Source organism: Aedes aegypti, chromosome 2 (assembly GCF_002204515.2).
Source record: "Aedes aegypti strain LVP_AGWG chromosome 2, AaegL5.0 Primary Assembly, whole genome shotgun sequence".
Classification (NCBI taxonomy): domain Eukaryota; kingdom Metazoa; phylum Arthropoda; class Insecta; order Diptera; family Culicidae; genus Aedes; species Aedes aegypti.
The window spans coordinates 101161370-101175615 of NC_035108.1; the positions used below are offsets into that span (position 1 = coordinate 101161370).

The 14246-nt window shown below is 31.8% G+C and overlaps 1 protein-coding gene across 1 annotated transcript; it reads left to right on the plus strand.

Annotated features, from left to right (window-relative positions):
• Positions 1 to 554: 554 nt before the first annotated feature.
• LOC110675840 lies at positions 555 to 12816 on the plus strand. The gene is made up of 4 exons (XM_021841710.1): positions 555 to 1086; positions 1152 to 1285; positions 1354 to 1614; positions 12236 to 12816. The coding sequence occupies exons 1-4, from the start codon at positions 842 to 844 to the stop codon at positions 12505 to 12507; spliced, it is 912 nt and encodes a 303-aa protein (XP_021697402.1). The 5' UTR covers positions 555 to 841; the 3' UTR covers positions 12508 to 12816.
• The last annotated feature ends 1430 nt before the right edge of the window (positions 12817 to 14246 follow it).

Below are 14246 nucleotides of genomic sequence, written 5' to 3' on the forward strand. Positions count from 1 at the left end.
AATCGCCATACAAAAATCGAGTGTTCGGAATATGAGTCTGTTCGGAATTTGAGACAAAACGGTATACTGCCTTGATTTTATCATTCGTCAAAACCAAATCACCGCTGCACTTATTTCACTTTTCTCAAATACGTCCACAGATTTATTTGCACAAAACACTCATTTTTGAATAACGGGTTCTTGTCTGATTCGTTTGCAGAAAATCTCTAAATCGCGGTAATTATCTGATTTGTCAGCACAAAGAACACTGGTTTCAAAATTGCGGGCATTGCCTCTTCTGTAAAACTGCCTTTTGCTCTTCACTTCTTTTTCGCCAGCGTTTAGGAAAATTGCACTTTCCTTCGCAAACACGCTATGGGGTGATTCCTTCCGTGAGATATTTGAAAAAAAAAATGCGCTAGGTTTCTTCTTCGCGATTCCGTGAATACCTGGCTGGATCGACAATGTGAAAATAGGATTTCTCTCCGAAAGGAATCACCCTTGCGTGCTGCATACAACTTATACCACTGACAGACATGTGATACCAAAACCACTGTACACCGTGATATCATATGTCTGTCACCCAGTATCAAGGTGGTATCACGCAAGCATCTTAGTACCGTATCATGGTCTGCGGGCGTTGTACTGTACCAACGTACAGCAAATGGAAGTGCCATCAGCGCTTTTTCCAGCCAGTAGCGAAACCGTGAACTAAAATTTTCCATTCGTTTGACGTTTGTGAAAAGTAAACATAAACAAAAATCCAAAACAATCTAGCACTAGCGAGATCGTAAATTACGATTACGATTAAATTCAGTTTAATTGTTTGAAATCAGTTTAATTAGCTTTAGTGCCGAAGAACATGAGCTCCCAGAAGGTGACGAAAAAGATCGAGAAGATTAGTGAGAAAAAGCCATTAAAAGTGCTAAGTTCCGATGAAATCAACAGAGTCATCGATGTGTGGAGTGAAAATGTGGACGCCTTGCGCAAAACTTGCAAGAACTCACATATTTACTTAAAAATGTGTGAGCAACTACGGAGCTATGGCATCCGTTTGACTCCAACCGAATTGCGCAACCGAATCCACAATTTGTCCAGAAGATACAGGTAATATATTTTCAATTTTGAAACACTAAAAACATAGGACTCATATAAACATGATTTTGTTGCAGGGCCGAGAAAAACAAAATGGGAGTGTCCGGAGGAACACGGTCAACCTGGACCTATTTTGAGGCCCTCAATTGTTTTTTGAAAAGCTTCAAGCAAAACAATATGACCGAATTAATGGACGAGAGCTTTGTTGCCGGTAAGAAAACATACTTTGCTGCCAGGATGATATGTTTCATAGTTCTGCTTTTTCCTATGCATTTCCAGACTCGAAAGCAGCATCCAAACATCCGGAAGCCATAGAAGAACCGGAATGTATGGAATTTGCGGAAAGCATGAGAGATGATCCGGAAGGCATGAAAGATCCGGAGAATCCGGCAGAAAGCATGGATCTGCAAGAGAAGGAAGATTTCGAAGGTGAACTCTTGGATGATGATTCCGAATATTGTGTGCTGTACACACAGGTGTCCGAGCCAGAATCTCCCCGGTCACCTTTGTCAACAATTTCGCAGGATTTTCTCAACAACGGTGAGTTTAGGGTTTAGGGTGAGTAGGGCATTGAGTAGACATTTTCGTAGTTTTATCTATTTATATCATTCGAAAGCTCAAACTCATAGAAAAGAGTTATAACAGTGTCGTAGACCCAAAGATAGACCAAGATGTACCTAACCACACCGAATGATGTGGAATAGGTTTCGGTAGGAAATTTTCATAATATAATATGTTTATATAGTTAAATACAGTATCGGACATATAAAATGCACCAAAGCCGTTTTCCCATACAGATGGCCAACTTCAGAGAGCTATATCTCTGCCGTTTCTCAACCGATTCCTTTCATTTTTTCTGTGACGAACTACAAATTTCCTCAATTTTTGAAAACTATTGTAAAAGTTGTGTTAAAACTATTGGTTTAAAAGTTACAGATAGGTTGATATTTGACATACGACGCATAGTTTATATATATATATATATATATATATATATATATATATATATATATATATATATATACACTGTAGGTCTCAGCGCATTAGATTATTTATTTTTAAAAATTATCATAACTTTTGAACAGCTCAACCGATTTCCAATCTTTTTTTATGGAATTAAAGCTTAAGATTTCAACTTCAACAACATCATTGAAAAATCTGGAAAAAATATATATAAATATTATATTACATCACAAAAAATAAAATATCTAGTTTTTTCAGAAATTTCCATTTATTTTAATGTAAAAAAATATATTTTTTCAAAGATTTTTATTTTTTTCTGAAAGCTTCTAAGTTTTAATTCCATGGAAAAAGATTGGATTCGGTCGAGCTGTTCAAAAGTTATGATAATTTTTAAAAATAAATAATCTTATGCGCTTAGACCTACAGTGTGTGCCGATGGAAAATGACTGATTTTTTATTTTCAAAAATATATATCTCAAAAACTAAAAAAACATACATCGCTGAAAATTTGACAGTAGACGTAAAATTTTCTGAACTTTCAAGAAAAAATGAGAACAGCAATAGCCCTTTTGGTCCCAAGGCCTTCAAAACACGAAAAACGGAAATTATTGATTTTATTTAAGGTAAAAATCAATTTTGTGAAATTTTATATTATTCCTGAAAAGTCAAAATCTTTAGTTTCATTTCGTTCAAAAAGATTTAAAAATATTAGATACATTTATTTTTGTTTATCAAACTGAAATCTTCTTATTCTATTTTTGAATGTATTTGTATCATCTGTCTAGAACAATTCATATGGTCAAATATGGTATGATAATATGTTTTCAATTGGAAAATTTGTATATTTTGCTCTTTTGCAACTCAGCTTTAATAAACCACGAAAAGTTTTGTTAGAATTTTGCAATATTCATTCTTTTATATTTTCTTATACCAGAAAGATTAAAATAAATTTTAGGTGGATTTATTCAAATTATCTAAAGTCAATTAGACAAATTTAAGCTAGTAATGAGAAACAGTAAAAACAAAACAATATTTGCGAGTATTCAAACTTATTCAAATTATCGTAAGCAGTCTGCCAATAGATGGTAATAATACTTGATCCACTGCGGGCCCAGATAGCCGTAGAGGTAAACGCGCAGCTATTCAGCAAGACCATGCTGAGGGTCGTGGGTTCGAATCCCGCTGGTCGAGGATCTTTTCGTAAAGGAAATTTTCTCGATTCCCAGGGCATAGAGTATCTTCGTACCTGCCACACGATATACACATGCAAAAATGGTCAATCGGCAAAGAAAGCTCTCAGTTAATAACTGTGGAAGTGCTCATAAGAACACTAATCTGAGAAGCAGGCTCTGTCCCAGTGGGGACGTAACGCCAGAAAGAAGAAGAAGAACTTGATCCACTTTCCCCACTCCATTAAAAAGTGGGGGTAAGTGTACCATGTCCAATATATCTGTATTTATTTATAAAATTCACATATTTTTCATTTTGATTCATACAATTAGAACTGAAATGTTCACCATGCGTTGAAAAATCTAGTGGAATTTGATTTAAGGCAGAGATACAATAAATTTATGATTGACGGAAAACATTTTTGAAATTAATTGATTTATGCAGCCAACAAGTTTTCTTGTGTTAGTGTTGGTGTAGTATCAGTTTTGCATTAGTATCATTGTGGACGTAAGAACATAACCTAAAACGAAGCAATGCTGCGAAAACATTCAACATATTGAAGTATTTATGCTCAATATAGACAAATGATCCACTTACCCCACTGATACACTTCCCCCACTGTACCTTATGTCTTAGTGTCGTATATTGACTAAAAATGTTAATAATGATGTTTATGCTTGTACATATAAAAGCAATCAAATAAAATATATGATTTCCTTGTATATAAACTTTAAGTTTGCAATTTCACTAGTACAGGTATTTCGTCAAAAAGTTTAAGAAATTCTTGATGAATTCTTGAATTTTTCAACAATAATTTATTATTTTTATTCCACATTAAATTTTTGATGCAATTATTCAAAAGTTTTTTTTTTGAAGTTCTCCAAAAGTCTATAAATTTAATCTAAATTGAATATGAATATGAAGTGATTCAAATAGTAATATGTGAAGAAATCTTTTAAAAAATTATGAGGTATTCCTGATGAAGTTTTTGTACTAAAATAGAGATTCGATAGATTTTTTTATATTATTTATGAAAAAAATCATTGAATAAATATTTGGAAAAAATATGGAGGAATTGTTAAATCCTGAGAGAATACTTGATGGAATTTCTGGAGAATTTATTTTTCAAGAAGTTCAAGATCGAATTCTGTTGAAAAATTTCTTTTAAAATATCCCCACAAGTATCGCTTATAATAACATTATAAAATCTCTGGGAAATTCTTGGATTGATATCTAGTAAATTTTTCGGATGATCCTCAGGACGACATCCCAGGGGAAGCAATAGTATAATTTGCCGAACAAATTACTCAGGAATTTTTAAGTATTTCGCGGAAGAGTTTTTTGGAAGAACAATTGAACGTATTCCAAGAAACTTGATGAGAATTTTATAACTTTTAAAAAATTTCTTAGGTAGGGATTTTTGTGGTATTTATCTCCAAATTGATTTTTAGATAAATCTTAAGAAACACTTAAGGAACTTTCTATGAAAAAATACAGATCATATGTGGTGAACTTTTCTGAGAAAGCGCTTAGAACATTTTCTTAATTTAATCTTGTTTAATTGTTTATGTCTTGTGGTTTATAAGGAGGAGTCCTTAAAGTAACCTGGAAAAGTAGTTTAATGTTTATTTTCAAAGGAAATCCTAAATAATTTGAGCTGTGATTTTTTCATTAAATCCTTGAAGAATTTCTGAGAGGTTTTCTGAAAGATTTGTTGAAGATGCAATGTTGAAAAAACTGATGGTACACTATTTGAAGAATTTGTTGGAAAAATCCCTGCTTGGTGATCTTGAAAACGATTTAAGTGATTATTACATTATTAATGGACAACTGAGGTAAGTGGTTCCCTATTTCGCCATAAGTAAATATTTCAATGTCGTCAAATTTTGAAAAATTTTGTTTGTTTTAGTAGTTAGATTTAAGATATATCTTGATGTTAAAGCATTCAAAAAGACTTAAAATGTGAAATTTATCAAAATGTCACATACGGCCAAATAGGGAACCACTATGGCCATAACTGGTACATTTTCCCAAAGGCGCATACCTATATGATAACAAATTGAGTTATCCAGTAATAATTGATTTGATAACTAAATGTTTTATCAACTGGGTTAAATTAAAAGCCAATATAACAAAATTATAACAAAAATTTCCTTCAAACAAATTAAATTGATAACAGATTCAGTTATCACTGATAACACACTTATAACAAGTTCAGTTATCGCATTTAGTCATAATGGATAACACATTTTTTGATCATCCTGCTATTAGTAACTTGAAATGATTTTGTTATTTAATATTATTGCTGTATAACATATTCAGTTATCATTTTGCTATAAATATGATTTAATGATACCGACGGACGAAGCTACTTTGGACACTCACGTTTTGAGTTTATTTGCAGCATAAATATTAATTTGAGCAATTTTGTGTCTCCAGCACTTTTGTTAACACTTGTCCGCCTAAGATATTCGTCACTTACACGGACGACTAAGCCTCAAAATCAGTTGGAACGCTAAATTCAACCCACTATATCTCGGCTGTCCTAAGTCCGATTTACAAAATTTTGGCACCTACAGAAATGTATGGGCTGCTAGATTCATGTCAGGTTTTTGAAATATTTTTGGAAACTACTGTTTGATTTGTAGTACTTAAAACACCGGAGCAAGTCCTAAAAAAAATTTCTAACCGCTAGTAATTTGTAGATAACATAGAATTTATCGCAATAACCTATAGATTTTTTATTGTATGATGATCGTTTTAGTGTAACCAAACAATTGGCATTGAATTTTTGATTGTTAGCTGTTCAAATAACTACACTATATTCACAAAACTGCGAGGAATACAGAAAAAATGCATTTTCAACTATAACTTGAAATTTATCGCGATGACCCAAACATTTTATGATCTTAAAATATACTCATATTTAAGGCCATCAAATTTGCAGAACACTGATAATAAATTTCTGTTGGAAAAACTACAATATTTTCACAAAATAGTGAAAAAATCAGGAAAATACAGGTTTTCTACAGTAATTTCATATTAATCGCAATGACTCATCAGTTTTGTAATTTTAAATTATTCGTATGTTCATGAGAAACCAATTTCCTGAACATCGTTGATCGCTGTTTGTTCAAAGAACTACAATATATTCACAAAACTGCGTAGAATACAGAAAAAATACATTTTCAATTATAACTTGAAATTTATCGCGATGATCCAAGCATTTTATGATCTTAAAATAGACTCATATTTAAGATCATCAAATTTTTAGAACACTGAAAAAGAATTTCTGTTGGAAAAACTACAATATTTTCACAAAATAGTGAAAAATTCAGGAAAATACAGGTTTTCTACAGTAATTTCATATTTATCGCAATGACTCATCAGTTTTGTAATTTTAAATTCTTCGTATGTTCATGAGAAACAAATTTCCTGAACATCGTTGATCGCTGTTTGTTCAAAGAACTACAATATATTCACAAAACTGCGTAGAATACAGAAAAAATACATTTTCAATTATAACTTGAAATTTATTGCGATGACCCAAACATTTTATGATCTTAAAATAGACTCATATTTAAGGTCATCAAATATGCAGAACACTGATAGTAAATTTCTGTACGGAAAACTACAATATTTTCACAAAACAGTATATACAGTATATACAGAAAAATATAGGTTTTCTACAGTAATTTCTTATTTATCGCAATGACTCATCAGTTTTAAAATTTAAACTCTTCGTATGTTCATGAGAAACAAATTTGCTGAACATCGTTGATAGCTGTTTGTTCAATGAACTACAATATATTCACAAAATATTGTATAGGGAAAGTGTACCAGTTATGGCCATAGTGGTTCCCTATTTGGCCATATGCAAAATTTGAAAAACTTTTACATTTTTTACCTTTTTGAATGTTTTAACATCAAGATTTATCCTTTATTTTACTGCTAAAACACTAAAGATTTTTCAATATGTGAAGGCATTTAAGATATCACGTATGGCGAAATAGGGAACCACTATGGCCATAACTGGTACACCTACCCTAATACAGAAAATTCTTGAATTTCTTCTGTAATTTATTGATTGCCTCTATATCAATTAAAAGATTTGAAATTATAAAAATAAATATATTTACAGAACATTTTAGATGTTTTTTAAAGAACTACAACAGTTTCACAAAACTATGAATAATTCAGGGAAATTACGATCCTAACAACAGTTTGAAATTTATTGCAATGATACATGGATTTTGTGATTTTTAAAATTTTGTCATAATGCGTCAATGAATATCAAACTACACTAGATATGAGAAAATTTATAAATTGTAAAATTCATGGGTAATAGCGATTATTTTAAACTATAGCTCAAACTATTTTTTTCTGCCATATGCTACGCAGTTTATTATATATGTTGTGATTCGTTAAATGTACAAATTACAATGAAAAATGTTTGGTAATATAAATTCGAACTTCATTGTTAGATAAGTTTCAAGTTATGTACAAACAAACGCTTATTTTTTTAAGACTAGCTTCAGTGTTTGTAGTAATACAAATCAAACCATATATTCCAAGTACATTTCTATAACCGCACATGAATCTACAAATAAGGACAAACTAGGGTTGTAGCGATCCACTTTTTTTTAACACCGTCATCCATGTAAGTAAAATATCATTAATTGAGTTATAATTAGTAAATTGAAAAATGATGTCATTGCAACAATAATGGATTAGCAACAACTCGAGTTGTAAGTCTCAAATATGAGATAAACTATTCTTTAATAACAAAATCTATGGGTCGTTGCGGTAAATATGAAGTAAGATTGTTGAAGGTTTAAGAAATTGTTATATTACCAATTTTGTAAACTGCTTGTCGTGCTTTGAAACAGAATTTATAACTGCTCTATTTTTTATATATATTACGTTGAGAAAATTTTAAATCGTAAACACAACTACTAAATAAATAAATAAATAAAACGCAACCGTAGTCAGAGACTGTTCTGTATTATTCGTAATTTTGTGAAAATATTGTAGTTCTTAGAGCAAATAACCATTATTATTGTTGAAAAAGTTTTTTTTTTTCCCAAAACTTAATAACGGTTTTGAAAAATAAAATCAATTAGTCATCTTGATAAATATGAAACAAGAGCATAAATAGTATATTTTTGTATTACATGGTATTTTGTGAAAATATTGAAGTTTTCTAACGAAACTTCATCGGTTAATTTACACAAGCTTGCCAACTCTAAATGATAACATTTCATTTAACATTTTCAAATTATAGAATTCATGGAACATTGTGGTCAATTGCAGGCTGTTATCTAACTGATCTAACTTTTCTGGTATTTTCCACAGTTTTGTGTAGATGTTTTAGTTCTTTAAAAATCTCCAAAAATGTTCTGTAGATATATTTACTTTTATATATGAGTATGCTCCAAACCCTTAAAATGATATGGTCTGGAGGCAATCAGTGATTTGCAGTTGACTGCGAAACGTCGAAAGGTGGGAATTGGAAAAGAACGAAATGATCTTAAAAGAATTATTCTCTTCCGAAAGAATAAATAATTAGATATTTTTTCTTTTCGATGTGTTATTCCTTTCGACGTTTTGTCATTCAACGTTTGTTGTGTTTTGATACGTTCTGTCAATTTATATGTGAATCTGAAAATTTTTAAACTGTGGAGATTATAAGCCAATGGGGCAATTTCAAAATTACAGGAGAAATTTTAAATGTTACTGAATTATACATGATTTTCGAGCACACTTATTTTTCTTGAAAATTTACAACAATTTAGAAAATTATACAGATGGTAAAATGTTCAAACTTCGGTAGCAACAGAATATTTTTGTATTATACGGTAATTTGTGAAAATATTGTAGTTCTTTCAATAAAATTTCATCGATCATGTTGTGCAAACTTGACAACCCTAAATATGAGAATATTTTAAAATCATAAAACCCATGGATCATTGCAAAAAAAAAATCAAACTGTTGTTAGGATCGTATTTCTCCTGTATTATTCACAGTTTTGTGAAAATGTTGTAGTTCTTTGAAAAACATAAAAAATGTTTTAAAATATGTTAATTTTTATATCTAACAATAACTTTAAATTGATAAGGTCTAGAGACAATCAATAAATTGCAGAAGAAATTTCAGAATTTTCTGTATTATACAATATTTTGTGAAAGTATTGTAGTTCTTTGAACAAACAGCGATCAAGGATGTTCAGGAAATTTGTTTTTCATGAACATATAAAGAAGAGTTTAAAATTGTAAAACTGATGAGTCATTGCGATAAATAAGAAATTACTGTAGAAAATCTGTATTTTCCTGAATATTTCACTATTTTGTGAAAATATTGTAGTTTTTCCAACAGAAATTCTTTATCAGTGTTCTGAAAATTTGATGATCTTAAATATGAGTCTATTGTAAGATCATAAAATGTTTGGGTCATCGCGATAAATTTCAAGTTATAATTGAAAATGTATTTTTTCTGTATTCTACGCAGTTTTGTGAATATATTGTAGTTCTTTGAACAAACAGCGATCAACGATGTTCAGGAAATTTGTTTCTCATGAACATACGAAGAATTTAAAATTACAAAACTGATGAATCATTGCGATCAATATGAAATTACTGTAGAAAATCTGTATTTTCCTGAATTTTTCACTATTTTGTGAAAATATTGTAGTTTTTCCAACAGAAATTCATTATCAGTGTTCTGCAAATTTGATGGCCTTAAATATGAGTCTATTTTAGGATCGTAAAATGTTTGGGTCATCGTAATAAATTTCAAGTTATTATTGAAAATGTATTTTTTCTGTATTCTACGCAGTTTTGTGAATATATTGTAGTTCTTTGAACGGATAACAATCAAAAATTCAATGCCAATTGTTTGGTTACATTAATACGATCATCATACATTAAAAAAAATCTATAGGTTATCGCGATAAATTCTAAGTTATTTGCAAATTACTGCCGATTAGAATTTTTTTTAGGACTTGCTCCGGTGTTTTAAGTACTACAAATCAAACAGTAGTTCCTAAAAATATTTCAAAAATCTGACATGAATCTAGAAGCCCATACATTTCTGTAGGTGCCAAAATTTTACAAATCGGACTTAGGACAGCTTAGATATAGTGGGTTAAAATTAGCGTTCCAACTGATTTTGAGGCTTCGTCCTCGGTGTGTTAACCAATGTATGCTCTACCATTACGCGTGATTTTTTTTTTGGAACAACATCAATAACAACAGGATAAACAAGAAAACAATACAAAATATTCGAATAAATATTCACAATTTATAAAACATTGGCTATGCAAACAGTGTTAGAATTTTTCTCCATTCGTGCAAAGTTATTGGGAGCATCACGAAATTATCGAATCGTCATGTTTTATAAAAAATTGATAGTGTTTTGCTTAAAATTGTTGTTTTATTGGAATGATTGATCAAAGGTCTTATTTTTACGACTTTCATTTTATTATAATGTTTTGGTTTGCATATTTTACAACATAAAACATTGAAATAAATATTTGGAAAAGTGAATAGACATAAAACACATATTTCAATTCGTACCAATTGCAAGTCCACTACATAATCTGAAAAAAGTCATTTGCAATACAAAACAATTGCATATTTCAATTGTCAATACAAAATTCTCTTAAGCCGGCTCTAAACTGCTAAGAAACTAAAAGCATATTACAAAGGCAAACTTTTTCTTCCTTAGGGATGGTACACAAATTATGTCACGCTAAATTTCAACTTTTTCGACCTCCTCCCCCCCCCTTTGTCACACTTTTTGTATGAGTCCTCCGAAAATTTTGTAAGGCTTGTTACGCTTGGCTTGACAAACCTTCCCCCCACCCCCCCCCCCCTTGGAGCGTGACGTAATTTGTGCATGACCCATTACGGTCTTGCAAAACTTTACTCTATTGATTGCGTTTTGAATGAACATTACTTTTTAGTTACAGATATTAATGTAATATTTCTACAAATCGTAGTAAGAATAGAAACGACAGTTTTTGTACATAACTCATTAATCACCGCAGTTGCTAGTAGTTACAGCGGTCGTTTGTGTTAACTTAAAAGCAAGCATTCGTAACTTATAGTTCCATTTAAGAGGAAGTTGAAAGTTTAAGTTTCATAGAGCAAACAGTGAATTGTGAACATCATGTATTACTGTAATTTGTTATATACCGTCGTTGGGGGTGAGAATGGGTCAAAAAGGGATATGTAATATGATTTATTTATTGAATAACAATCGCAATTTAACTCCTATAAACTTCAAATTTGGTGTGTATGTACTTTAACACCTGTTCAAAAAATTAAAGAAAAATATTTATTCACAGCGGCATCACAAATGAATGAAAAATGACACAATCTCACCCCATAGAGGGGGTTACATTTAGTCACTGTAATTGAAATAACTTGTTTTTGAGAATATTATTGCATGGTTATTCACAGCTAAAAATATTGATGAAATACGATGCAAACAAGACGAAAAGCTATATAAAATGTTTCGCAGGCATGATAAACCCACTAAAAAGAACGATTATACCAAAAAATTGAAGAGCTATGAGAAAAAATATGTAAATCCAACATTTATCGTCAAGTTTACATGAATTTTCTTGTTTTTTCCCTCAAATTGTCTTCGAAGTCTCATCCCCATTACCATAAAGCCTATTCAGTTTCCCCAAAGGTATTGTAAAAGTACTCTAGAAGTAAGAATAAACCAGACTTACCCAAATGTTCCATTAGCACACGACGAACTGTTGTCCCCGAAGAACTGTCATTTTTGACTGTGTATGAATGTTACAATAAACAATTCCTAGTGAAGTTTCTGGAAGAATTCATTGGAAAACTCCTGAAAAAACTCTCAACGGAGCTCTTAGAAGATGACCTAATGCATTAGAACAGTTAAAATAAGTCACGGCTTCTTGTTGTGATTTGAATTTGAAATGCTGTTGATAATGTTTATTTTGCAGTTCAATGATTTTACATGTTAATTATCTCATTCTTTCATTCAACAGATGAACCAGCCACGTCATCAGCGGGACCGTCGAAATCTCCATCAACATTCGGTGAACCATCAGCTACTCCATCAACTTCGAAGACACGAGCCAAATTTGCTCCACCTAAACGCGGAAAAAAGAACATTCAAGAACGATTGTTGGATTTGGCGGAGAAGGAGAATGAGAAATTTGAAACCTTCATGTCAGAAAGCTTGGCATATGATCAGCAAATAATTGAGCAGATGAGACAGAATAATGAACTACTCAAGAAAGTTATCGAAAAGATGTAATTTCAGGTTTAAAGACAGGTGTTCGAAAGAAAATAGGTCGGAAGGACAAAAGGTCGAAACTTAAATGCCTCATTAAAATTCTTCCTCATTTCTTAATATGCTTTCATCCTTTTGTACCTCTTTTTTTTGCTTTTTGACCTTTTGTCCTCTTGACGATTTATATTTCTGCCGTTTGTTGTTTTGGCCTTTCGTGTAATATTCGTTATTCGATTTTGGTTAATTCAATCATTCACATTATTTTTAAGTATACTATAATGATAAAATCATTATATTTCAATATGTATTCAAACTAAATCGTTCGCTGAATAAGTTGTTGAATTGTTGTTTGATTTGAATGATTTGACTATTTCATTTTAATCTGTCTCAACATTGAAAGAGAAAAAATCAACTTTATGTGTGTTGTTTTTTTAATAAAAGCAAGATAAATAAACAAGTGATATAATTTGATATCAACGAAACTATTTAGAACTTATTGTAAAAGTACTCTAGAAGTAAGAATAAACCAGACTTACCCAAATGTTCCATTAGCACACGACGAACTGTTGTCCCCGAAGAACTGTCATTTTTGACTGACAATCCTCGCTGTGGTTGCGGCTTGGAAGGATTCATTTTCAGTTCAGCAATCCATGACTTGTTAATCTTATCATTTCGATCGTTGCACAGGTTATGCAGGATGCAGCATGCCTTTATGATCCGATTAACATTGTTAACATCTACTTCGAGCCCACGCCCAATCTTTCGGAAGCGTGCTTTAAGATGACCGAAGACGTTTTCTACGACTCTCCGGCATCGTGAAAGGATGTAGTTGAATAAACGTTCAGGTTCACTTTGATTCAGAGCAAATGGAAATGGTTTCATAAGAGTAGGAGAGAGTTTGAACGCCGAATCTCCAATAAGAAGAATAGGAACATTCACTCCATTAATCATTTTTGAATACTGTTGAAAAAGTGGATGAGAATCGTGCAAAGATTTCAACGATGAATTCTCAAAAATGGTTGAATCATTGGATCGACCGGGCACTCCTACATTTATGTATGTGAAGCGGTATCTGTAGTCAACGGCTGCAAATAATACCACCGAATGCCAACCTTTGAAGTTGTAGTAATCAACAGCTTCCGCTTTTGGCACGTTGACCTCAATGTGACAACCATCTACCGCTCCATAGCACTGTGGGAACCCAAGCTTTAAAAACCCGCTTGTGATTTCATTAATCTTTTCAGGTGTTGGTGGATATGACGTAAATGCTTCGTCGTGGAAGGTGTGGATGATTGCATCACAAACTTCCAGAACAATCTCTCCTACAGTAGTCCGGCCTACCCCAAACAAACTTGCCACTGTTCTGTATTCCGCAGACGATCCCAGGGCATACAAAGCAATGGCAATACGTTTTTCTAGCGGTATTGCAAATCGCCAATACGTATCCTCTTTCCTGAGGTAGAACAATTTGGACGCCACATAGTCAAAGGTTTTGCGGTCAATCCGGAAAGTGTTCTTGAACTTAGCATCCGTATATTTGGGTACTTCCACCTCCCAATATGATGATTTCTCAACCTGGAACATCAATAAATTGCCAATCATCGCAAATTCATTCATATTTCAACAATAAAAAACACTTACCATTGACCAAATTCTACGTGTTTTTGTTGGTGCTCCACAGGCTGCCATTTGAGCATAGAAATTTGATTTTCTTTTGAAGCGCATAGCCATTATTTTGCTTTTATTCCGCTTTTTTAGCAACA

Excerpts from the sequence above, each read along its gene's own strand:
- LOC110675840 (XM_021841710.1), top strand. The coding sequence starts at position 842 with ATGAGCTCCCAGAAGGTGACGAAAAAGATCGAGAAGATTAGTGAGAAA. Across the intron at positions 1,286-1,353 it reads GGACGAGAGCTTTGTTGCCG|ACTCGAAAGCAGCATCCAAA; the intron begins GTAAGAAAACAT and ends ATGCATTTCCAG. Across the intron at positions 1,615-12,235 it reads GCAGGATTTTCTCAACAACG|ATGAACCAGCCACGTCATCA; the intron begins GTGAGTTTAGGG and ends TTCATTCAACAG.